The sequence below is a fragment of the Miniopterus schreibersii genome (assembly GCF_964146895.1).
Source record: "Miniopterus schreibersii genome assembly, chromosome: 2".
In the NCBI taxonomy this organism is placed as follows: domain Eukaryota; kingdom Metazoa; phylum Chordata; class Mammalia; order Chiroptera; family Miniopteridae; genus Miniopterus; species Miniopterus schreibersii.
In genome coordinates, this window is record NC_138102.1 from 8016840 (window position 1) to 8040949 (window position 24110).

Here is a 24110-nt window from a genome sequence, read left to right on the forward strand (position 1 = left end):
TCTAAGCAATTTCCTTTTTTTAAAAAAAAATATGTTTTTATTGATTTCAGAGAGAGGAAAGGAGAGAGAGAGAGATAGAAACATTAATGATGACAGTAATTGATTGGCTGCCTTCTGCACTCCCCTACTGGGGATTGAGTCGAAACTCGGTAGGGGCACATGTCCAGGTTTCAGGCTCAATGCTTAACCACTGAGCCACATGGGCCAGGCTAAGCAATTTCTTAAGCCTACTGTTTTTAAAGTTTATCATAAATCAGCCACATTATTTACAAGAATCTTTTGACAACACGAGATGTCCCAGAAGGCTTAGTGCAGTCTTAGCTTTAGTAACTTCAGAAGCATAAGTGCTACACAAATTTAAAAAACAACAACACATTACTTAAAAGTTCCTTTAAATTTCTATTTATTTATTTATTTATTTATTTTGGTGAATTTTAAGTTTAAAACTTTAAATAACAAGTTAAAATGACAAATTTATTCAGAATCATATCTAAAGTTTTTATAAGTTATAGCAATTATACTTCTGATGTTATTAAAACTAAGGCTGCACTAAGTCTTTTGGGACACTATTTAAAGAAAGAGAAGAGATACTTGCTTTATGGAATGGTTTTCAGTGTTTGCTGGGCTCTAGGCCAGTCTGTAGGCTAAGAGCTGGATTTCTGAGGACTTGTCCAGCAATCTGATGCTGTAGCTAGGTTTCAAGTTGCAAAATTACAGAATACAAATTCAAGAACGAAGGTAACATGTCATCAGAAAAAAAACAAGATAATGTATCTTGAGGTGCAGAAAGTAACCAAACGTAGCTGTTACAAAAATACACACATTTTAAGGTGTTAGGATGATGACCTTGTGGAGGTGCGACCTTGTGGAGATGCTCTGTGGTCTAAATTCTCTGATGAATAAGTAGAGAGTGAAGCTCATCTGCCAGTGCAGGGTTCAGACAACAAGCCTGAAAGTCCAAGACAGAGTTGGTTATTTAGATATATGTTGAGTTGTTGGACCTTTCTTCCTTTTTAATAACTTTTCGTTTGCTTTTAAGAATAGTAAAATACAATGAATTTCAAGGGAGTTTCTTAATTAAGATACACATCTATTCTGATTTCTTAATTTGGGAAGTTCAAATTAGCCTAAGTAAAAAAGATCATACTAAAAATATCCATGTTCTTATCACTTGACAGAAAATTTTTTCAGTGTCAAGAATAAAGAGAATTTGTGCACTGATGAAAATAGCATTTCTATGATATGAATTATTAAAATAAGTAATATGGAAAGCATTAAATTTAACACTTGGCCTCAAACTTGTTATCTCATTATATGAATAGCAGCATCCATAATAACCATATTTTAAAGTATGTAGTTAATTAGACTAAAGCAAATAGTGATATGTAATAGTTCGTAATTTCATAGTTCATAGAATGTCAAGAATTGGGATGAGACGTAGGAGGTTATCTCATCCAAACCTCACTCCATGCAGAAATTGTCCCTTCAGTACTCATGACAGTTGGTTACTAGATAGTTGCTTGGTTGTTTCTAGTGGCAAGAAGTCACCACCTTATAGGACCATCTTTCGTTATTTCCTAAACAGTTGTATTAGAAGATTCTTGTTTATATTAAGTTAAAAATTCCCTGTGTACTTTAGAATCATTGAAGGGTCCTAGGAGAACATAAAGTGCTGATCTCATAGAAACGCCAAGAGGTAAAGTAGTTGGCAGTCCCCTAGCCTGACGGAGGCAGAGCTGAGACCAGGCTTGGGTCTCCTACCCTTTCCCATAGTGCACTGCGGGTGGCTGTAATTCTGCTCCCTCCTCCACAGTTCCTTTTCTATAGGGCAGCTTCTCATCTGGTGAAGGCCACTATTAGGACCCCTCGGGTCCTTCTTCTCTGAATAAAACACTGAGTTTCCCTTACCGTGCCTTATGTGACAGGATTCCATACCCTTCACTGGCTTGTTACATCTGAATTATCTCCATTTTAAAAGTACCTCCCATAAAATACAGTGGCCATAATTGAGTAATGGGGCCATTATCTCCCACCACATGGAAAATTGTTCTAAGAAAGCAGGTTGTTTGTTTCACTATTTTACTTAGGGTAAACATTTGCCACAATTCAGGATGTTTCTGACCCAGAGTTTTCTTCGCTTATATTTATTTAGAAAAGATACTAAGGATAGCATACAATGTGAAATTGACTTGGTTTGGAAATTGGTATAATACATTGAACATTTACACTTTTAAAAAGTTAGACAACTATTACTCATATTAATGAAAAGGGGTAGTGATAAATATCGCAAAGGTTGGTTGTGTTTGTGTGCTGTGTTTCTACATAATTTAGGGTTCCCAGACTTGCCTGCCAAGGTTCCCAAACACTGGAATCCCAAGGAGCTTCAGTATATACTCTGTGTCCCACTCCCGGAGCTGGAGATTGAGTTGCTCTGAAGTGAGGCCTGGGCTTTGGAACTTCTGAGGGATCCCCAGGTGATTTTAATACACAGACAAGCTTGGCAATCACTGCTGTCAGATCAGAGTCAGGCAGGGGGTTTCGGAAATTGTTCCTTGACCTGTCCCCCTGCTCAAGCTGAACAATTTGTGTACTCTACAAATTGCTTTATAAATTTTATCATGATGTCATTCTAATTCGGACCTCATGGATGTCATGGACCTCAGGAATGCAATTTTTTTGTTTTTTCTTATTTTATTCTTACTCTAGGATATGTGTTTATTGATTTTGAGAGAGAGAGGATGCGAGAGAGAAAGAGAGAGAGAAACACCAATGTGAGAAACATTGACTGGTTGCCTCTCGTATGTGCCCCAATCAGGGATAGAACCCAAAACCTTTTGGAGTGTAGGACGATGCTCCAACCAACTGAGCCACCCAGCCAACGCTGTTTTTTCTTTTTCTTTTTTCTTTTAAAAAAAACTACTCACTTGCAGTTACTCTTCATAACGATCCATTGTCTCCCACCTCTCCCCACTTCTAATGTTTGTTTGATTTTTAGATGTGAAGTCTGTTGGGATTTGAATAAATTAATCACATGGATTAAAACATGAAAAGTCTTATTTTAACTGGTTACCTCAAACTCATGAATATTCCTCCTCAGTGTGGTAGATGTCATGTGTAAGAAGCTTTTTAAAAACATTTCATTAAGGTACCAGAATGAGGATACAGGCTCACGCTTCAGGTGAAAGATGCGAATGTTCTGGCTTTAATCTTGGCGCTGATGGCAGCCGCGTGGGAGAGGGGAATGGGACTTTTAGTCAAGCCAGTAAGAACCCGGCGGACATTCTGCGTGTCTGACAACCTCTCTGTAGGCAGAGGCTATCTGTGCAATAACTAAGGAGAAGACACTGATCCATAAAGTCAAGTCTCAACTGAAAGCCCAGAAATCCGTTTCCTGTTTGCTCTCAGGCTCACTTACCTTAGAGTAATAGTGTTTGGCTGCTGCTTCGTCCTTCGTGATCCCCAGGCCGAGCTGCAGGCAGCGCGCGTGGTAGAAGGCGGCCATGGCCATGCCTCTGCTGATGAACTCCGGGAGGCAGTCCGTGACCTGGGCGATCGTGGCGATGTCGTGCACCTCGTCATAATCGGCAATCCTGCAGGACGGAGAATTGTGAAATGAACTGGACATCGGTGATGGTGTGCATTTTCACAAGCGGCGTGGCCGGGAACTGTCCTTGTGCCCAGTGATTTCCCCTTTTCTACCTGCTGAGTGTTAACAAAGCTGCTGGGCGGTGAAGGGCGAACATAACACAGTCCCAGGAAGACTGGCTGCGTGCTGGCTTCCCTGTGATTACACCCGCCTGGCTTGCTAACCCAGAAAATAACTAGAGCAGAAAAGAAAGGTGATTTCCTTGTAATGTTAATATTTTAAAGTTAATATGACTATAGATTTCAACAATGGGGAGAAAGTATTTTCTGTTTCTTCGGGTCACTTATTTAAACATCAACCTTAAATTTGGACCTTTGTCACATAAGACCAGAAAACACGTTAAAAACCTTGCACATCTATCTTTCGTGAAAAGTGGGCAATAAACAGAGCTCGTTCTGTATAACGCAGGCACGGATGCGGAGACTACGAGATCCACTCAAGGCTGCGTTAAAACGAATGTTACGGGGAACAGGAATGTGGACAGTAATGGGGAGTTTCAAGAACTTTGTCAAGTCTTAGTTTTCATCAGATGGACACTTGGAGATTTGGGACGTTGGAGATGACGCCTTTACGTGACCTGCTGCCTGGAAGCGAGGATGTGGGAGGAGGGTAGAAGCGGCATCTTTATCATAACTCCATTGTCCGTGGTGGCCCCACGCGGGGCTCGGAGGGAGGGGAGCCCGTGTGCGTTACTGGGGGAAATCAGCGTGGGCTTGTGCCGCTCTCCAGAACACCCACTGCTGTTTTCCTGGTGTGTTGCTTCTGTACATGATGGGTAAGCAAATGTAGGAAAGTCCATGGGCTCAGAGCAAAGACATTTCTGTGTTTTGTGGAAATTTTCAAGTATTTGGTCAGATGCCAGTGTTGGAGTCTTGTAACCATTATTCCCATTTCACAGCCCTTATTAAGCTGTATTGCGATCGTGTAATTATAGAACCCGTGGCTAAGGATGTAGGAAGAGGTGAATTTAATATTTAATATACATTTCTAATGTGTCAAGCTATGGTAAGTACTTTACCCTATTTTTAGAAGCCTGCAGTAGAAGTATGTTCTTATAAATAAAGCAGTTGATGCCCCCATAAGTTAAGGAACTTGCTTAAGCTCACTCAGCTGGTATCCAGAGCAGATAGACCAATGGCATAGAACTGTACTGATACGGCAGCCACTAGCTACATGTGGCTACTTAAAGGAAGTAAAATCCAGTGAAATTTAAATTTCAGTCCTCGGTTGCACAAACCGTCAAGCGCTCAACAGCCATCATTTACAATATTGTAGCAAGTCCTGTGAACACCTGCCACAGAACACCCAGCAGGCGTTTCTGTAAACGCTTCATCCAGCTTACCTTTTGGAAAATGCGACACACTTTGTAAAGAACTTCATGTTGTAGTAATACTCCACGAGGTTCCCTTGAGCGTAGACGTTTCCCCGCCCCGCTGCTTCCTGCAGGCAGTGCAGGGCCGCGTCTGTGTTCTGGTGGATGCCGTGTCCGTAGAAGTACATGAGCCCCAGTGCACCCTGGGACTCCAGATTTCCATTGCCACAGGCTTCTGAATGCCAAAAAAATGCCTTTACGAAGGCAGTTTCATCTTGTTACTCACAAGGTGAAATTACAAGGGGATACCAGAAAGCAAAAGGTCTCTAATAATAAGATAGTGCTGTTAATTCATCTCTAGGAAATGTAGGGTGTCCCCCCAAAAATGTATACACACTTTTAACAGCTGATAGCTCAACTGATGTTTCTTTTCACATTTAACCCATTGGAATTATTTGAAGTGTATATACATTTTTGGGGCAACACCCTGTAGTTCTAGCTTTTGAAGGTATTTCTGGCTAGCATCAACTTCATGTGCCTTAAAGAGAGAGTGTAAGGGGAGCCCCCCTGTTGTCTGCTCCACAGTGCAGGTGAGGTTTCGGCCTAGAGTTCAGCATCTCAGGCATCAGGATTTTCAGATTTTCCACAGGAAGGATCAAAAAGGTGAGAAATAGGAACAGAGTGTGTGTGAGGCTTTGAAACACACCTGCCACTAGGGACAGGGGGAAGGGAAGAGCTGTTGAAGCTCAGGGAAGTCAGAGCTCAAGTGGATCTCATCAGAGATGGTGCTCTCAAGATCAAAGGCAACCAAGGACAAAGGCTGCAGGGAGGCTTAATACTGTTACTGTGAATGTGAATGAGTTCAAAAAATTATTTACAAGTGGCTGCTCAGTTGTCCAAGGAGGGTCTTAAATTGTTAGGTGCCTCTTACGAGTTTGCCCTTAAAGCCTCTTAGAAGTAGGACTCAGCCCTGCGCCTCCTTTCCCTTCTAAGACTTCTTGGAAAATATTTCATCACTGATGAGGAAAGAGATTCTATTTCTTTAAAAATCCTAAGTGGATTTAATTTTCTATTCTTAGTATATTTTACTTATTAGTATCACTGTTACTTCCTTAAATCAAGTGTAATAATTTATTCACACTTAAAAGGATTTGGGCTTTATCTCAGGACACCCCCCCCCCCCCCAGCTTTATGGAATAGGAGTGCATAGCTTTTTATAGCATAAAAATGCTCTCACATCCCCGGCCCCTTTTGGTAGAGGCGGGGAAGGCAGGGAAGATGAGTCGGGTGAAAGGAGCTTTGAGATCTTGAAAGTAAACTTTCTTTGCATTTTAAAGAAATATAAGAGAGATTCAAACCACTTATTCCTAGCACCCTCTCTGTCAAGAAGAAACAGTGAACCAGTCTCCATAGATCGCTAACATTAAAAACATCAGCACCACCTTTTCTAGCTCTTTGGGCTCCTTCGTGGAATAATACAATCCCAGGATGCTCTGAGCCTTCACACTGGCTTTTGGGTTCCCGTTGTCTGCAGCAAAGAGCCACAGCCTGGAAGAGAAGGACAGGGCGAGCTGTCGTTTGTTTCAGCTGTGATTGGAGCGGGACGTGCTCGGGTCAGATTACCTCTCAGCTTCCTCGTCGGACCGAGTAACGCCTTTCCCCTCGTAATAGGCTCTTCCAAGGTTGTACGCAGCTGCAAACTGTAAGTGTCTTGCTCTGGGACACGGAGAATCGACTATTTTCTTCATGTATTCCACTCCTTTTTCCTTCCACAAAGCAAGAGAACAGAGAACCCTAGTTTTACATTTTCCCCAAACTCTCCTTTCTCCCAGTAATGCTGTAAAGCATTCGCCCTCTGGCGTGATGTGCCCAGGCCGTGTGCTGCCCTGGGGTCTGTGGGGCTGGACTCACGTTGTGAAGGGCCACCTGGGCAGGCACCCAGGAGCCCTGGGGTAAGGCGGCTCCCTCACCTGACAGCTCTGAGCTGAGTTAACTGCATCTCGAGCCCCGCCCCCCCATCTCTGGGCCGCCTTCTGAATCAGCACAGTTCTTGGAATTGATCAAAGTGCAAAACTAGCTGCGACCTCCTGCACTTCCGTAATTCTCACGGCGCACCGTGGGCCCCGAACAAAAGCCGTCTCCTCCCTCCCAGCGCCCTTTCCCCAAGCGTGCTCGGTGGTGATGTGCATCCCATGCGCTCATCTTCAGACAACGTCCGCAGCCACAGGGAGCGCCCAGAAGACATCCTAACCACTAACGCCACAAAGCTGCGCCCTCCAAAACCCATCAGCCACAAGCTTTGAAACACTCCAAAGAAAATACTACCCGACATCCAGTACGTGTTTCACACTGCACTACCCCCCACTGCTACGCGCCACAGGAGCGTGAGAAAATAAAGGCGTTTTACTTTTTGTGAGCCCCAGGTTACGTGGATTTATTTTGGGGAATGGATGTGGTAGGCATCTACCATTTCCCCGTCACAACTGGGTAGTAAGAACCTGATGGTAGTTAAGTGGTTGTGTAAACCCTCCCATGGGAGCCTGACATGGTTGATCCTTGCTGCTCAGTTCTTTTCAAGTGTCAGATAAAATGATGGGATCACACGGGGCGAGAGGGGGGGGCAGGGGGCGGGGATGACACGACTAATCCTAGAGACAGTCTTCAGATTGATGTTAGGGAACCACCAGTGGCCAGGAAATTGATAGAACTAGAAAAGCAATCAGTTGGTATGAACGTAAAAGTAGGTACTTTGCGCCTGGGGGGAAGTGAATTGGGGAATGAAGATGCCAGCTCCACCTTTGAGCACTGCGGCAGTTGGGATGCTGGAAGGAGAGCTCGCTACTAAAGAGGGCTGCTTGGGGGACAGCCAGGTCTCCATAAGGCAAGGAAACGAAGGAGAGGTGAGGACCCGGGCGCTCTGCCTGCCAGCTGGAGGGTGGCAGTGCGAGAGGAAGAGGGCACACAAAGCAGTGCGGGGTCAGGAACACGTGAGAAGACCAACCAGACAGGCAAGCATTTGGTGTGGTGGCCCGTGGGATACAGCTGTGGAGCCCGGTGGACCAAGTGAGGTCAAGGTTCCAAAAGGAATTCCGGTGTCAAGTTCAGATGGAGTCACGATGGCTTGGCCTCGTGATGCCTAGTGAAGCCCCACAGATGGCAGTGACCAGGCAGACAGCAAACGTGGGGCTTGCCCGAGGGTGTGGAGTGGCAGTTACTGGTTTGGAAACTAAAGACCTCACCAAGTAAATGGCCAGCTAGCTGGCTGTCCACGGGAACAGTCCCGATGACGCCCCTTTCTTTTGATCTTCAACATGGAAGTCTGTAAAAGTTTTTAAAGATGGACAGGACATGATCAGATTTGAATTTTGAAAAGCTGGCTTTGGTTGCTCTATGAATGAATGAGGGACAAGAGCCGAAGTTAGAGGATTTACTTTTGTTACAACCCAACTAAGGGTGTTAAGAGCCTGAACTGAAATAGGAAATGGGCGTAAAGGGCTGGAGAGAGGCTTGGAAGATATTCAGGGGACAGTAAGAGTAGGTCATTGTGAGCAGTGGAAAATATTTTGTTTCTGCTTGTAAAAGGATTCAACTTTAAGTGGCTGCTCCTAAGTTTTAAGGAAACATTTCCTAGTACTGCTTTTTTTAATGTTTTAAGGTTTTTATTATAAATATTGAGTTTTACGAAACTTTCAATACATACTGAAACCATCATATGGTTTCTTTTATTCAGGCCATTAAGGTGGTACATTATATTCATGGATTTGCTTATGTTGCATTATTAAATGTCTGGGCTAAATCTTACTTGGTTGTTATATTTTATTCTTTTAGTGGATTATTGATTTTGTTTGTAACAAGGGCAAGTATTTTATTATCCTAACAGCTACCACCATAATTTTTCTTGGAGAGATGTGATCTGTCCCTAGGAAAGTTCTCTGAAAAGGCCCTGAAGATACCCTGCAACAGCATGGTCAGCGAGGGGCCACAGGTTACTCAGTAAACATTGCAGAGGGCCTCCGGAGGCGGCCCCTGGTCCAAGTCCTGGAGTTGGACACCATCTCCCGGAGCTTGCATTGCAGTGGGGGAGGAAGTCCAACAGGACCGCGGGTCCCCGGCAAGTCTGTGAAGAGGAGGAAGCCGGCTGTTTTGGTGACACGGCCACAGAACGCCTCTCAGAGGAAGTACCTTTGAGGAGGGACCTGAAGGAAAGGGTGGCGGGTGAGCAGGAGACGGAACTGCGTGTGTGAGAAAATGGGATTGGTTTTTGGATCAGTGAAGGAGAGGGTAAAGGGAAAAGCCACGGGTGGGGTGGGGCAGGAAGAGGACCGCGGGTCTGAATCAGCAGAGGGCGACCAAGAGCGAGCTCAGGTTCCCTGTGGGACCCGGTGTCCTCCCTGGGACCGTCCATTTTAGCAGCAGCGCTGCTACAAGCAAACTCCTTGTTTGTGAGACCATCGAAGACAACAGGCCGTCACCTGCGCCAGGGAGAGCACAGAGCAAAGACCTGGCGAGGAGGAGAGCAGAGGCGGTTGTGAGGACATAAACCACCTGAATGTTTTAGATTCACTTTGAAGCTCTTTGGTTATTATTTAAATCTTAACGAATGAGTGGGGTTGTCACACAACTTATTTTGGGGGGGAGGAGTTTATTGTGATTTTCTTTGAGCGCAAATGTATGTTCCTAGTATATGTTCAATTTTGGTATCTCAACCAAGGAGTCTTAAAATTTCATGTGAGGAATATTTTGGTGTGGATGCTACATAGTTTATAAAACTTACCTATTATATACTGAATATTATCTATCATGTCCAGAAATTAAAATTAAATTTAACATTTTCTCTACTTTTTAGCACATTTCCTTTATATGTTTGATGCTGTGATGTCTGGCACATATAGTCTCTGCATTATGTTTTTCATATTAAACAGAGCTTTATTACTATGGAATTGTAATTTCTTCATTAAGTTTCTGTGTGTTTCTATGCTTCTTTAAACATCTTTGTTGATCGACTAAAAAAATTTATGTAATTTTCTTAAGTACATATTTACTCTTTTAACAGGAATTTTTTTTTTTTTTAAATCCTCACCTGAGGATATTTTTTCCGTTGCTTTTCAGAGAGAGTGGGGGAGAGAGAGAGAGAAGCATCGACGTGAGAGACACACATCGATTGGTTGCCTCCTGCTTGCCCACCAACCACGGCCAGGGATGGAGCCTGCAACCCAGGTACGTGCCCTTGGCCAGAATCGAACCCGGGACCCTTCAGTCCGTGGGCCAGTGCTCTAACTACTGAGCCAAACTGGCCAGGGCTTAACAGGAATGTAGACAAGTTACATTTGTCTGATGGCTGCATTAACTATGAATTTCTTTGAGGTTTTTTTTAACACAAAATTTTTAAGCATACCCGAAAGTAGAAAGAATATACAATAAAAATAGCTACCATATAAATTTTCAGTAATAATATTTTTCTATATTTGCTTCATCTATTTTTTTTGCTGACTTGTTTCAAATTATCTACAGATGTAAATATCAGTGCAGTGCACACCTAAACATTTCAGTATGCTTTACAAGAGAAAAAGTTCTGTACAAATGCCAGGTGTGTAATTTCTAATAGTTATATAGATAATTTTTTGCATGGGGCAATACATGAAAGAATATACTTTAAAATAACAACAATGTTCATATTTGACAGCAGAGTTTGAAGTGATCCTATTTTTTGCTTATTTTCCAGCTTTTCTCCATGTCTGTGTAGCTTTGGAATAACTTTTAAAAATATAGGAAAGCATATTAAAAGAAAATCATTGACTTCTAATGGTAGCAAGGAGAGGGCCAAAAGAAATTTTGTTTTTCACACAAATGTAAAAATGACTACTGCTATCCTTTGAATGCTAAAAGGTTAGAGATCACTGAACTATAAGGGTAGAAATATATTATTAAAATATAATTTTAATTGTATCAGATAATCCATTAACAGCACAATCTCAAACACTGTGAACACATCAGTAACTTACAGCGTTTGCGGTTGTCCCCAGCCCATCATAGTACATCACTGCCAGCTGGTACGCTGCTTGATGATCATGCTCCTTGATTTCTTCAAACTGTTCTAATGCTTCTTCATACCATCCCTGCAAGCTCCCAGGAAATACTGAATTATTTTTATTAAAGTGATCCAAGTTTTTAAATTCCCACCTAAATCTAGCTGGTAGCACCAAATAAAGCAATAAAAGACAGTAACAAATCTTTGGAATTTGTAGATCAAGGAGGGACTGTGCAGTGCAGACTGTCACTGCAGCACCAGTAATACAGCTTCAGTCCTTCATGAACCCTCAGGGTACCTCAGAATAAATGTGGATAGAGGACAATTCCCTCCTTACTCAGCAAAGGAACATACAAGCTGCCCTTAAGTGAGATAATCAGGGTCTTCAATTACTATTAACATGGAAATATTTTATAGATATTAAATACTTTGGGCAAAAATATGAACATTAGATTTTTAATTTATAGTGTAAGACTGGATTTTTTGGTTTTCTTTTTAAAAAATCTTTATTGTTAAGAGTATTACAGATATCCCCCATTTTTCCCTCATTGCCCCCCTCCACCTGGCTCCCACCCCACCCCACCCCAGGCCTTCACCACGCTGTAGGTCCAGAAGCATGGAAGCAAGGCATAGACTGACGGGTCCCAGAGGGAAGAGGGCGGGAAGAGATTAACCAGAGACCCTATACGCCTATATGCATAACACATGGGCACAACAGCAGTGTGGTGAAGACTGGATTTTATACCAGAATGTCTCCTATAAATGACTTTCATTAGAATGACTTTGAAGTAGAAAGGCCAGATGTCTCCTTAAGCTGATCCCGGTGTATGACACTTCAACAAGCCATAACCATAATCTATGGATTCTGACAGACTTTCCCTGATACTACAATGTAAGCAACTGTATGAGAAATTTTGCTACGAGGATATAACAGCAACATTATGGGAAATGAAAACAAATAAGCAAAGAAGGATACCTCTTCAAAATACAGTTGCCCTCGTAGGAAATACGCCAGAGTGTCCCCTCTTGTAATCCTTCCCTTCAGGAGCTGCAGGGCCTCATCCACCAAGCCAGCGTGGCTGTAATGGTCTAAGTTAAGGAAGGGAAGGAGGGCCACCTGTACCACCTGACACGAATCTCCTTTCCCGGTCAGCAATTAACACAGAACCCACCTGGCTGCTTGTATGGGTTTCCTTCCTTGCTCTCATTCCTGGGCTCCTTAGCTAGAGGGGGAAGTATTACCAGAGGCCCTAACACCGCACTTTGTATAATCAAGCAATATTTGTTGACTGGTTTTCAAAGTAACTGGGTTTATTACTAGGCAGGAGCTCTAGCAAACAATCTGTCTAATTCTTTAGGCTACGTTGCCCCATGGGTGGGTGAAATTCTTAATTTGAGGCTTAGAGTGACTGCCCAAATGAGCCAACCATGCCCCAATTTGATTTTTTAAAATACTATAGAATAAAAGGTAGCTTTAAAGGCCAATTTCAAGTCAAGAATGGCACTGTTCTCCTTAGGGGAAGTGACATCTGGCTTCCCTGTTCTAGAAGAGGGTCCTAAACCCCTGCGTATGAAACAAGGATGGGGCTCTATGAAACTTCACTGATGATTTACCACCTGATGAGTGAAATCGCAATTTCTCACATTCTTACAGGAAAGCTGGGAGGACTGTAAAGTTAACCACCTCCTTGACAGCAATAAGACTCATATTTCTTGTCACCTTTCTCTGGTGCACAGATTTTTAGTACAAATATCAGAATTTGTACCAATATTGTCCCTTGTCCATTGGAATTTTGAGTTCCTGGCAGCATACTTGGATAGAGAGGCATAAAGGGAGTCCTTGGGCAACTTCTCACTGGTCAGCCTCATCCTGTTTCCACAATGTATATTCTGTAAACAAACATAAAAAATAAGATAGAAATAGCTTCCAGAAAAACGCAGTCTCCACCCCCACTTGGCACTCATTATGGAAGGCAACCTCCTCGCGTTGTCTAGGGAGAGGGCACCAAACTACCAGCTCTGGGTTGTGAATATTCCTTTTTAGGGAACCAGGGCTCTTTGTAGCTATGATAAGAAGCACAGCCATCCTCCACATCTGTCTCCACAGCATGGGATTAATGGTAAGAGCTCTTTGCAAATCCTTTCTATGAATTCACATGCTGCGGGGGGTCATGTCTCCCACCACTGCTGCTGCCACTAGTAGGACTTGGTGTCACTTCTCATAGATATAATTCTTGTGCTCTGGTACCTTGTTGCCCTGTATCTGAATCTCATCAGGCTAACAATCCATTTCACATTCAAGCACTTGTCTATTTTACCTGGGAATACACTTTATTTTAGCTGTGCTGTTCAGTTTCATCTCCCGTCTGTATTGGATTGCCATGTTATAAGTTGGATCGCGGTTAAATGGAAAATCAGAGCCTAAATCTAAAATGTAGAGGCCACCTGGTGGGATGGAGGAGTCCAGGTTGGCCTAGGCTGAGGGCAGCGGGGTGGCACTCAGTAGGTGCTCTGTTTTTCTGTTTACTCCTGGGTAACCTTAGAGCTGGCTCTCGCCCATCAGGAAGAAGCTTCCGGAAAGGCTCCTGATGGGCGGTGGTGAGAACTCACAGCCCGTAGTGTGGTTGGAAAGCTCCATTTATACAATTACGTGACACTGTTTTGGATAATAAATTTCCTCATTAATGAGAATGCAGTGCAGAAAAGGTAGGCAATTCTGTACATTGGGGGAAAAAATCACTGAAGTGTCTATGATTTTGGAAGAGTCACTTAATATTTTTAAGAGTCAATTTCCTCATCTGTAGCTTGGATTATAAGTGGTTTGAACTAGAGGATTTCAAAATGTCTGTTCCTAGATACTTAAAATTCTTTGATTCTATGATTTCAAAATTATAATGGTTGCATTAGAGAATATAAAAGTTTCATCTATGTGCACAACCAATGGATACAGACAATAGTGTGGCGAAGGTCCGGGGTGGGGCAGTGGCTGGGAAGAGGAGGATAAAAAGGGGAGAAATTGGGGGACATCTGTAATACTGTCAACAATACAATGAAATAAAGTAAGTTTCCAATGAGCTTTAGGGTGAAGCAATATTAGTGCCCGGTTGGCATGGCTCAGTGGTTGAGCATCGACCTAGGATCCAGGACATTGCGTTTGATTCCCAGGCAGGGCACAGGCCTGGGTTGTGGGCTCGATCCCCAGTAGGGGGCGTGCAGGAGGCAGCCGATCAATGACTCTCATCATTGATGTTTCTCTCTCTCTCCCTCTCCCTTCCTCTCAGAAATCAATAAATAATAAAATATATATACTAGGTAAAGTACTTAGAAGAAAAATATCCAAATGGGGTGATGTAGGTAGCAGTCAGAAATTGGTCATACAAGTTTTTATTTCAGGGAAGGCATTCAGTGCGCTACTGTCCCTAAAAGAAAACACTTGGCATATTCAGGAAGGTGATCGGAAAGAAAACGAATCAGAAAACAATACCGAACCTCCTTTAAACCCTCGCTGTCCCCTGTGCTTGCAGTACTGCACATGGTTTTGGTTGTCCTTGCTTCCAAGAAGAGTTGGAGAGGGCCTAGAAAATAGAAACAAAGAATTACTGAGCTCTTCCTAAATGCCAGGCATTGTTCTTTGTTCTAAGCACTTTGTTCTAAGGCACTAACTCCTACAAAACTTTGTGAAACGGGCTAGAATGAGGCCCATTTCACTGATGTGGAACCGGCCACAGTGAAGTTGGGTAGCCTGCCTCAGGTCGCAGGGTGGCGACAGCTGGGGTACCCCTAGCACCTGTGCATTTCCCCCTTATTCTACACTGTTCTCCAAAAGGCAAACTACTCTCAGTTTCAAAATGGCAGGACTCCTGCAAGAGGGTAAGCCAAAATTTAGCACTTTTTAATTTTGAGAACTAAAGATTTTAAAAAGCAAGAGTATGTGTTTATTTCTGCCAAATCTTAGGATTAAATATAAAATCATCACTCAGTTTGCATAATATGCAGCAAATTTAGAAAATGATGTAATATAAACTGTAGGCATTAACTGAAGATGTGAAATATGAAAGAAATCTACAATTTTAAAGGAAAGGGCAGGTGGGGTGGATGCTGACGGTGCCCTCCCCAGACCGTCTTTCCTCCTTAGTGCCCCATCTCCAGCTGCTATGGATGTAAATGCGCACCGTGTCCAACCATCACCAATATCTAATTCCAGAACATGTTCATCACTCTAAAAAATCCCTGGAGACATTAGCGGTCACTCCCCAATCTCTCCCTCCCTTCAGCCCCTGGCAATCACTAGTCTGCTTTCTGCCTCTATAGGTTTGCCTATTCTGGACATTTCATGTACAGTAAATGGACTCATACAATATGCGGTCCTTTGTGTCTAGCCTTTCACTTAGCATAATGTTTACAAGGTTCATACATGTTGCAGCATGTATCAGTACTTCATTTCTTTTTTAGGCCAGAAGTATTTCATCATGTGGATATATCACATTAAAAAAATCTGTTGGTCACCTGATGAATATTTGGGTGGTTTCAGCTTTTGGCAATTATGAATAATGCTGGTGGCTTTCAGTACTAGTGTTTGTGTGGACATATGTTTTCAGTTCTCTTGGGTGTGTACCTGGGAGGAGAATTGTGGGGTCACGTGGTAATACTACGTTTCTGATTCTGAGAACTTGCCAAACTGTTTTTCAAAGTGGCTACACCAGTTTGCATGCCCGCCAGCAATGTACAAGGTTCCACGTCCTCACACACATCTATTACTGTTGTTCATTTTTTACAATAGCCACCCTAGTGGGTGCGAAGTTACATCTGGGGGTTTGTGGTTTGCATTTAATGAAAAATGATGATGAGCATCTTTTCATGTGCTTATGGTCCATTTTAAAATTCTCTTTAGAGAAATGTCCATTCAAATCCTTTGCCCATTTGTAGTTGGTTTTCCTTTTTGTTGTTATGAGAGTTATTTATATATTCTAGACACTAGATTCTTATGAGGTAATCTGCAAATATTTTCTCCCATTCCATGGAGTCTTTTCACTTTCTTGATATTTCTTTTGACCTCCACTTTTTAATTTTTTATTTTGATGAAGTTGTTTTAAATATTGTAATTTTTTTCTTTTTTTAAAAACCATTTTATTATGGTGTGAGTGATATATAAAAAGCTGTACATAATGTATACAACTTAAGTTGAAGATAAATATACACCCATGAAACCATCACCACAATCAATGCTTGGTAGGTTCATCACCTCCACAAGTGTCCTCTTATCTATTATCTATCATTTCTATCTATCTATCTATCTATCTATCTATCTATCTATCTATCTATCTATCTATCATCATCTATCTATCTATCTATCTATCTAATCTATCTATCATCTATCTATATCTATCTATCATCTATCAATCAAAGAACACTACACATATAACCTACCCTCATAGCAAGTTTTTAAGTATATCATACAATATTGTTAACTATGGGCACTACACTGTACAGCAGATCTCTAGGACTTATTCATCTTGCATAACTGAAACTATATCTTTTGTCCAACATCTCCCCATTTCCCCAGCCCCTGGTAACTACCATTCTACTCTCTGCTTCTATGAGTTTGACTATTTTCGATTCCTCATATAAGTGGGGTCATGTTGTAATTGTTCTTCTGTGTCTGGCTTATTTCACTTAGCATAATGCCCTCCAGGTTCATTCATGTTATCACAAATGGCAGTATTCCCTTCTTTTTTAAGGCTGAGTAATATTCCATTTGTGTAAATACCACATTTTCTTTAGTCATCCATTGAAGAGCATATATGTCGCTTCCATGTCCTTGGTGAAATTGAGAGGAAAGGCCTAATGCTGGAAGCACATAGAGCTTCTGGTAGAGACACTGCTCTTGCCTGGAGACAGGTGCTAACTGGACCTGCAAAATGCTATCCTCTGGTTAGCTCCAATATAATGCAGTGTAGAACTATTTCTCCCCCCCTTTTTTTAAATCCTCAAGGATATTTTTTCCATTGCTTTTCAGAGAGAGTGGATGGGGAGAAGGGGGGGGGAACATTGATGTGAGAGACACATTGACTGGTTGCCTCCCAGAGCCGGGGATCCAGCCTGCAACCCAGGTACGTGCCCTTGACTGGGAATTGAACCCGAGACCCTTCAGTCCACGGGTCAACACTCTAACCACTGAGTCAAAACGGCCAGGGCCACCCTGTCTTTTAGAGTTAATTTACCCTCATTTACTTTGAAAGCATTTTTATTAGTGACTTGATGATTTTGAAAGTAACTGATTTAGTTTTCCTAAAAATTACAGCTGTCACTTTTCACTCATATTTTGCCAGTTACATAATGTTTAATTACATATAATCTTTATAGATGTGGAAAAAAATTCAAACTGATGTAAGCCGAAGTAACTGCATGTTCTAGAAAACAGCCTGATACATACAATTCTAGTGATCAATGCAGTAAGCAGAGTGTTTAGCAGAAGAGCTGAAGTATACTGCTTAATCAGAACAAATTAAGTACAGGTTGGTTGTGAGACCTTTGTGAGATTTTTGTTCCTTGTTTGATTAAAACTAGCTACACATTGCTTTAGTTATTTTCTGTCATTATTATATTTGGAAAAAGCTTACTTAAATGTGAAACGAAATATCTGAATAAATAAAAACTTCTCTAATAGCTATGGCCTACAGAAGAAATATAATACATAATGGTTTAATTTTAAGTTACCTTGCCTTTTCTAGAATAAACATTATGTTTTAGGATAATTTGCGATTTACAGAAAAGTTGCAAAGATAGTACAGAGAGTTCCCTCACCCAGTTTCCCCTTTTCTTAATGTTACATTATTATGGCACATTAGTCACAACTGAGGAAGCTAAATGGGTACATTGCCATGAACTAAACCCTATACTCTATTCTGATTTCAATAGGTTTTCCACTAGTGTCCTTCCTTTGTTCCAGCATCCCATCCAAGTTACCACACTACATTAGTCATTAGGCCTCCTAGCCTCCTCTGGTCTGTGACTATTTCTCAGGTTTTCCTTGTTTTTCATAACATTGACAGTGACGAGGAAAGCTGGCCAGCTATCCTGTGGAATGGCTCCCCACCCCCCTATCCAGATTCATTAGATATTTTACTCATGGTTAGACTTGGGTTATGGGCTTTAGGAAAGAATAGCAAGAGGCGAAGTAACCTCATCCCATCATATCAGGGGTGCATGTGATTAACATGACTCGTCACCGAGGATGTTAACAATGGTCTGGCCCAGGCAGTGTTTGACAGGTTTCTCCACTATAAAATTACTTTCCCCCTTCCCATACTCTAATCTTTGGAAGCAAGTCATTATGTGTAATCACATTCAAAAGGGCATGGTGGGGGGAGTGTTTACATGAAGAGTTTAGAATTCTTTTGGAAGAGTTAGTTGTCTTTTCTCTCTCATGTCTTTATTCAATCATTTACATCAGTATGGACTTGAGGACATCTATTTTATTGAATTATAATTCAACAGTACACTACTGTGTTGTTCAAGCTGCTCTGGCCACTGGGAGCTCTTTTAGGTTGACTTCCGTGTCCCATTGACCCTCCTGGACTACGTAGCAAAGACAACCTCCAAGACAGTCCACACAGCTTTCATTCTTTTGGTCACTTAGTCAATATTCGATGTATATTTTTAAACTCTCACTCTAAATGACATCCTCCTTCTGGAAACATATTTACCAGCAAGTTAAATTTAAGTGAAACCATCACTGTTTAGAAGAGTGCCTGTTGAATATGCATCTCAGGCCAGCTTCCTCTTTAGAAAATGGATCCCACGGGTTACATGTTTACTACAAACTCTAGTTACTTGCCAATAAGATACTGTCCTTCAAATGTATTGATTCTGTGTATTTTTTGTACTCCACCAGCTTTGTTCAGTTCTTAGAAAGCTTTTAGGTCCATTAAGGGTAAGCCAGATACCCAGATAGGACAAGTATTTTTTCTAAAACAATGTGAGCAATAGACAAGTACACAGTGATTAAAGGGAGAAAAGCTTTACAAACTACTCACAAAAGCCCCTTTCCTTGTAAAACTTACATATGTACCAGGAAGTTAACAGCAATGGTCAGACTTAATGCATGCTAAACAGAGTCTTGTTTTAAAAGGAATATGTAATACGGAGGCACGTTCATCACACAGATATCCCATTATATATGTTAACTGCAGGACATATGTTTAGAAGTCTAAGAACTTCTCCGATAATACCTTGCATTAGTTAGGATTCCTGAAAATGAACATTTGTGCAACCCTGAAGCTTAATTATAGCTTTAAAAAAATGCTTACCTAATTGATAAACGTGAGAGAAGTCACATGGGTAGTATGGACACGTGTTCTCATCTGACAACAATATCTTCGCCGTGGCATTTTTTAAATATCATAAAAAGGTATTGTGAGTCACTTAAACATAAAAAATACAGAACAAAATCATGGTTCTATATAGGTGTTTGAACATAAATATATACCCACATTTATGTTCAAGTATGCATATGAATAAAAATGTTTAAAACTACCCCTTGGGTCAGTGCATCAATTTAATAAGTTTATTATTGCAAAAATTATTTTGTGGCTCTTATTACAAAATAAACAATACACTGTAACCAAAATTATAACTAAAAGGGCTCTTACCTTTAGAGGACAATGAGCTTGTCCCCTAAGAGCAAAATAATAAAAGTATCTATTTTTCAGTCCTGCTCTCAAAGGTATCAGTAGATATGTTGCAGGCAGTTAGGAGCAGAGTAAGGACGATGGGCCACATACAGAAGGTCACCAGGGCAGAAAGCCCCCAGGTGCCTAGCAGTGGACAATTGTAGGTTGGGACCTCACCCCCAGGGTGACCTTTCTTCCCCTAGCATATTCCTGGGCTTGGGGTTTGTACCCCTCTCCTTTCCTCCCTAGAGATAACATCTAGGCCTCAGTTGTATTTCAGATCCAGGCCCAGAAAAGCAGCAAAACCAGAGCAGAGACCCCCCCATAGCTGACCTCAGGACCAGCTACTTAGGATAATGACCCCCTGCCCTGCTGCCAATCAATCAGTAGAGACCACAACCCTGAAAGGACACACCTGGAAAACTCCTGAATATTCTACAGAGATCTTCCCCTGGGACCTCCCCTAAAATCTCCACCTTTAAAACCCTTAGGGGGTGCCTCTCCCCCTGGGGAGCAGCCCCCCCCATCAGCTTCCTCACTCCCAAGCACCAAGGGCCCTTCCTTTGCTTCTATAACTTGTTTCCTGAGCCCATGTCTTCTAGATATTACGTCTTCCACCTCTGTGATATTGGAAGTAAATGTTCTCTTATAGTTGGAGCCTTGGCTCTGAATCCTTTCCTAGGCAGACCCCGAACACCAAGGCTGCGGAGCGCAGGTGGGGTGTGGCCCCGCCCACCTAACACCCGGACTCCCTGCCGCCTACAACAGGTAGGAGCAACTCAGCGGGGGCTTTTTCCAGGGAAAGGAAATACAGGGCTGGAGCGTTAGTTTTTAGCTCGATTAATCTGGGGGAAAAAAGTGCTTAAGAAAAGACAGTCAAGAGATTATATATGCGTCCAACGGCTACAATTTGAAGCCAGGACGTCTGCTGCGAAGGTTTTACAGAAAGGGACTGAAGCTAATCAGTAAAGAGCCCCGGGAGCCCCCCACCCCCGCCCCCCCGCCCCCTCCCCTCCGCAGCTGGGGTCGGCCTGCGCCCCGGGGACGAGCCCGTCGTCACAAACGCTGCGGCCCAGGCCCTCGCTTGACCCAGAACTGCCCCAGGGTCGGGGCCAACGCGTCTCCTCCCCGCTCCTGCCCCTTCCCCGACGGCCGCGACTCCCAGCACTGCCCCGGGGCCACAAGTCCGCAGCGGCTTAGCCTGTCCCCAGGAGGGGACGCGACCACGGGGGGTTTATTCTACAGGATTCCCCCCACGGGCAAAAGGGTCGGGTCTGAGAAACGCGTCAGTGTGGGGCGGGGCGGTCCGGGGGAGCCTCCCCGCCGCTCACTTTCCACCCCTCCCCCGGCCCGGCCGCGTCCTGTCCCGTCCTGTCCTGGGGCGGGTGGCAGGCGAGCCTGGGGCGATTTTGAACTTGAGGCCGAAGGACCTCGCGGTCCGCCCTCCCGAGCTGGGGCGGGGGCCGCGGGGCTGCTTACAGCTCCCCGTTTCCGGGTTACGTGCGTGTCGGCAGAAACCAAAGGCTCCCCGCGACTCCCGCGCCTCCGCGGGGACCGGGGGCCGGGCGCGCCGCAGGGAGACGTGCCCAGCTCGGCGCCTCCGCGGCGCACGCGCACGGGGGCTCCCTGGGCGGCCTAGGGCCCCGCCCCGAGGTGGGCGGGCTTGGCGCCTCCGTGGCCAATCGGATGGCCAATCGGCTGGCGGGCCCGCGCCGCAGCCTCCCCCTCCCCCCAGCCTGGATCCCGGTCGCATGTGTCAGTTGTTTGCGTACGTGCGGCGTCCGCGGGGCAGCCCGGGGTCAGGCGGCTGGGGCGCGGCGGCGACGGGCCGGCCCGCTGGCCCTGGCGATCTTTAAATGCTCCCGCACTTGGGCGGCTGGTGCACTTACCTGCCAGCCTGCAGCGAGGGCGCCCGCGCTCTGCACCCTCCAGGACTCCAGTCTCTTGCTTTAGGCGGGAAATGCTGTTGCTTGATTGCAACCCGGAGGTGAGAGTCGGGCCCCTTTTGTCCTGCGGGCTTAACCTTCCCGATGCCTGCTTTCCTGGGAGCGCTGGCGAGGGTGGCGGTTGACCGACCCCTGGGCACGGCGTCCGCAGAGGTGGAAGGCTTTCAGCCGCAGGACGGGGTGGGACTGGACGAAGGCGGGAGGGACGCTGGAGCTGCCCTCTCCCTGCAGGCGGACAGTCTGCAGCATCTGCTGGAGGCCGGCGCCTCGGTCAACGCACCCCCGGACCCCTGCGGGCAGGCGCCGGTGCACCTGGCCGCAGGTGGCGGCCGTGCTTGCCTCCTGCTCTGGCAGCGGCAGATGGGCGCGGACCTCAACCAGCAGGTAACCAGGGGACTGGCGGTTACCGCGTGCAACCCTCCCCCACCCCAGTCCGCACACACCTTTCGGAGACGCCGGAATACTCAGTTCAGTTGTTAGAAACGTGTCTATAGCAGCGAAGTCCAGCAGAAAGATGCGAGCCACGTACGCAGTTAACATTTTTGTTTGAGCCATATCAATGAAGTAAAACGAAGCGTGAGATTAATTTTAGAATTTAAAACCAATCTATCCACAATATTATCATCTCAGTGTGTAATCAGTGTAAAACATTACTGATAGGTATTTTACATTTTCGTATGTTTTCTTAGTCTGGTGTGTATTTTATATTTACAGCACTTTTCAGTTGAGACCAGCTACATTTCAAGTGCTTGTTGGCCAAATATATGCCTACTGGCTACAGTTTCAGAAGGAGCAATTACTACGTTATCAAATTAAAAGTCTCAGTATAGCAGCTGTAATATTGCGAGGCATGCTCACGACTATTATAGTTTCCTACAGAATTTTTTTATGGGAGTCTGCATCTTCCATTGAATATTAAAGAATGCCGAATTTTAAATTTACTTCTGTAGAACTCTATTTTGCTTTTAGGCACTTAAATTTTAATGTATGTGGCTGTGGCTGTACACGTTTTTAGTAATGAAAGCTTTGTATTTAGTAACATACCAAGTGAACCTTATAAGAAAAAAAAACTTGAATTTAAATATTCAGCCCAGTACAATGTAGGTCCAGCTAGCTTCCTCAAACAATAATTAGACTTCCCCCACCAACTTCCACAAGAAAGTGTTTTGGAGAGAGACTAAAACATATTGTGTTGTATTTAAGGATGCTTTTGGAGAAGCTCCACTCCACAAGGCAGCAAAAGTTGGAAGCCTGGAGTGCCTTAGCCTGCTCGTAGCCAGTGACGCCCAAACTGAGTAAGTGTCCAGCTCGGTGGCTTTAAATTGGACGAAAGGAATCAGACTTCCCACGCTTAATTACATGTGCTTTTAAAAGGGATGCTTGCCTAATCGATAACTTAGTGTCATCATTTAAGTGTTAACTCAGGCTGTTAATATGATACTATTCAAGTTGAAGTAAGAAGTCGCCCTTGAGTAACCCATTGTGGCAGTATCACACCTTAGCTTTGGTCTAGGAAAACCCATTTATACAGGTTCTTGTTGAATTTCTTGGGTACTTACTCATTGTATTGAACACAGAATGCTCTTTCATTCACTCAGAACTGAAATGCCCACTCTCTGCTAGCCACTGAGGATTCCAGTGAGCAAAGATGGGATTTCTGCGCTTCCTTTACCTCTTCTATTCTGCAGCCAACATTTGTATGAGTCCACAGCTCCTTTGCTACAAAGCTATATGTTAAAAGAGGCTAAACAATTATCAACTTTTTAAAACTCGACTTTCATTTTAAATTCAGTTTATGTAATAAGAATGGGCAAACAGCCGAAGATCTTGCTTGGTCATATGGATTTCCAGAATGTGCCAAGTTTCTTACAGCAATTAAGCGCATGCAAACAAAAAAACCAAGTGAACGATCCGATAGAGATCACTGTGTTCCAGTGACCAGACAGAAACGAAGTTTCGGAAGTGCAGAAAATACAAGCGGGAAAAGGAAGTGTTGGTAAGTCACTCATAGTTTCTTCTTTCTTCCTCCTTCAAGGGTCTCTTATTTGGCACAGAGTTTATTGTTTCACTTAAATATTGGCAGTCTTATTTCTAGTACGTCTTTTTCATTCTTATTAACACATTTTGAGACTGGTTATAGAAACTACTAGTAATTTCTAGAAACCAAAGACTGTCCTCCATGGTGGAAGGTTGGGAAACCACCTTTTAAAAAGGTTCTTAATGTTAATATGTTTAACAACAGATGTCTTGTTGGCCATGAAGAGGTGTAAAGAGGCCTTCCCTTCGTGCAGATCTGCTCAGCTACAAGCCGTGGTCCGCCTCGCCAGGTGTGTGTAAACTCCTTCTGAGAAGGAGGAGCGCTTTCTTCTAAGTGAAGATAACATTTACGAATACATGTATTTACATGCCTACAATATTTTGGTTGTACATGCTTTGTCTTGTGACTTATTAAAGGAATGTCTAAAGAATAAATTCTTTTTTTGTGTAGTATTTACCACCTTTGGAA

General features: G+C 43.5%; 2 protein-coding genes across 8 annotated transcripts; one reads left to right on the forward strand and one right to left on the reverse strand.

The window, feature by feature from the left end:
* Window positions 1–21962, reverse strand: LRP2BP (LRP2 binding protein). Of its 6 annotated transcripts, XM_081128285.1 has the most exons (12): window positions 21138–21232; window positions 19638–19802; window positions 19296–19409; window positions 14476–14561; window positions 12753–12876; window positions 11963–12075; window positions 10961–11074; window positions 6582–6724; window positions 6401–6506; window positions 4989–5212; window positions 3416–3590; window positions 1–949 (listed from the first exon to the last, which is right to left on the reverse strand). In XM_081128285.1, exons 4-12 carry the CDS (start codon window positions 14518–14520, stop codon window positions 884–886), a joined length of 1110 nt encoding a protein of 369 aa, XP_080984411.1. In that variant the 5' UTR covers window positions 14521–14561; window positions 19296–19409; window positions 19638–19802; window positions 21138–21232; the 3' UTR covers window positions 1–883. The 6 variants fall into 6 exon arrangements, with proteins under 6 accessions (XP_080984411.1, XP_080984409.1, XP_080984408.1 ...); XM_081128283.1 differs by lacking the exons at window positions 19638–19802; window positions 21138–21232 and adding an exon at window positions 21548–21962 and having other exon boundaries at window positions 19296–19362; XM_081128282.1 differs by lacking the exons at window positions 19638–19802; window positions 21138–21232 and adding an exon at window positions 21548–21953.
* Window positions 21403–24076, forward strand: ANKRD37 (ankyrin repeat domain 37; the record flags this gene model as incomplete). Of its 2 annotated transcripts, XM_081128288.1 has the most annotated exons (5): window positions 21403–21645; window positions 21836–21988; window positions 22808–22899; window positions 23397–23600; window positions 23847–24076. In XM_081128288.1, coding segments are annotated over exons 1-5 (477 nt in total). In that variant the 5' UTR covers window positions 21403–21618. The 2 variants fall into 2 exon arrangements, with proteins under 2 accessions (XP_080984414.1, XP_080984413.1); XM_081128287.1 differs by lacking the exon at window positions 23847–24076 and having other exon boundaries at window positions 23397–23604.
* Window positions 24077–24110: the final 34 nt, after the last annotated feature.

What these genes read in the sequence shown, in the direction of transcription:
- LRP2BP (XM_081128283.1), bottom strand. Translation starts at nt 14,520, where the DNA reads ATGTGCAGTACTGCAAGCACAGGGGACAGCGAGGGTTTAAAGGAG. An exon ending in ATGGACAAGGGACAATATTG is followed by an intron (nt 12,076 to 12,752) that starts GTACAAATTCTG and finishes TCCTTAACTTAG; the next exon opens with ACCATTACAGCCACGCTGGC. An exon ending in AGCCCAAAGAGCTAGAAAAG is followed by an intron (nt 5,213 to 6,400) that starts GTGGTGCTGATG and finishes GCCTTCGTAAAG; the next exon opens with GCATTTTTTTGGCATTCAGA.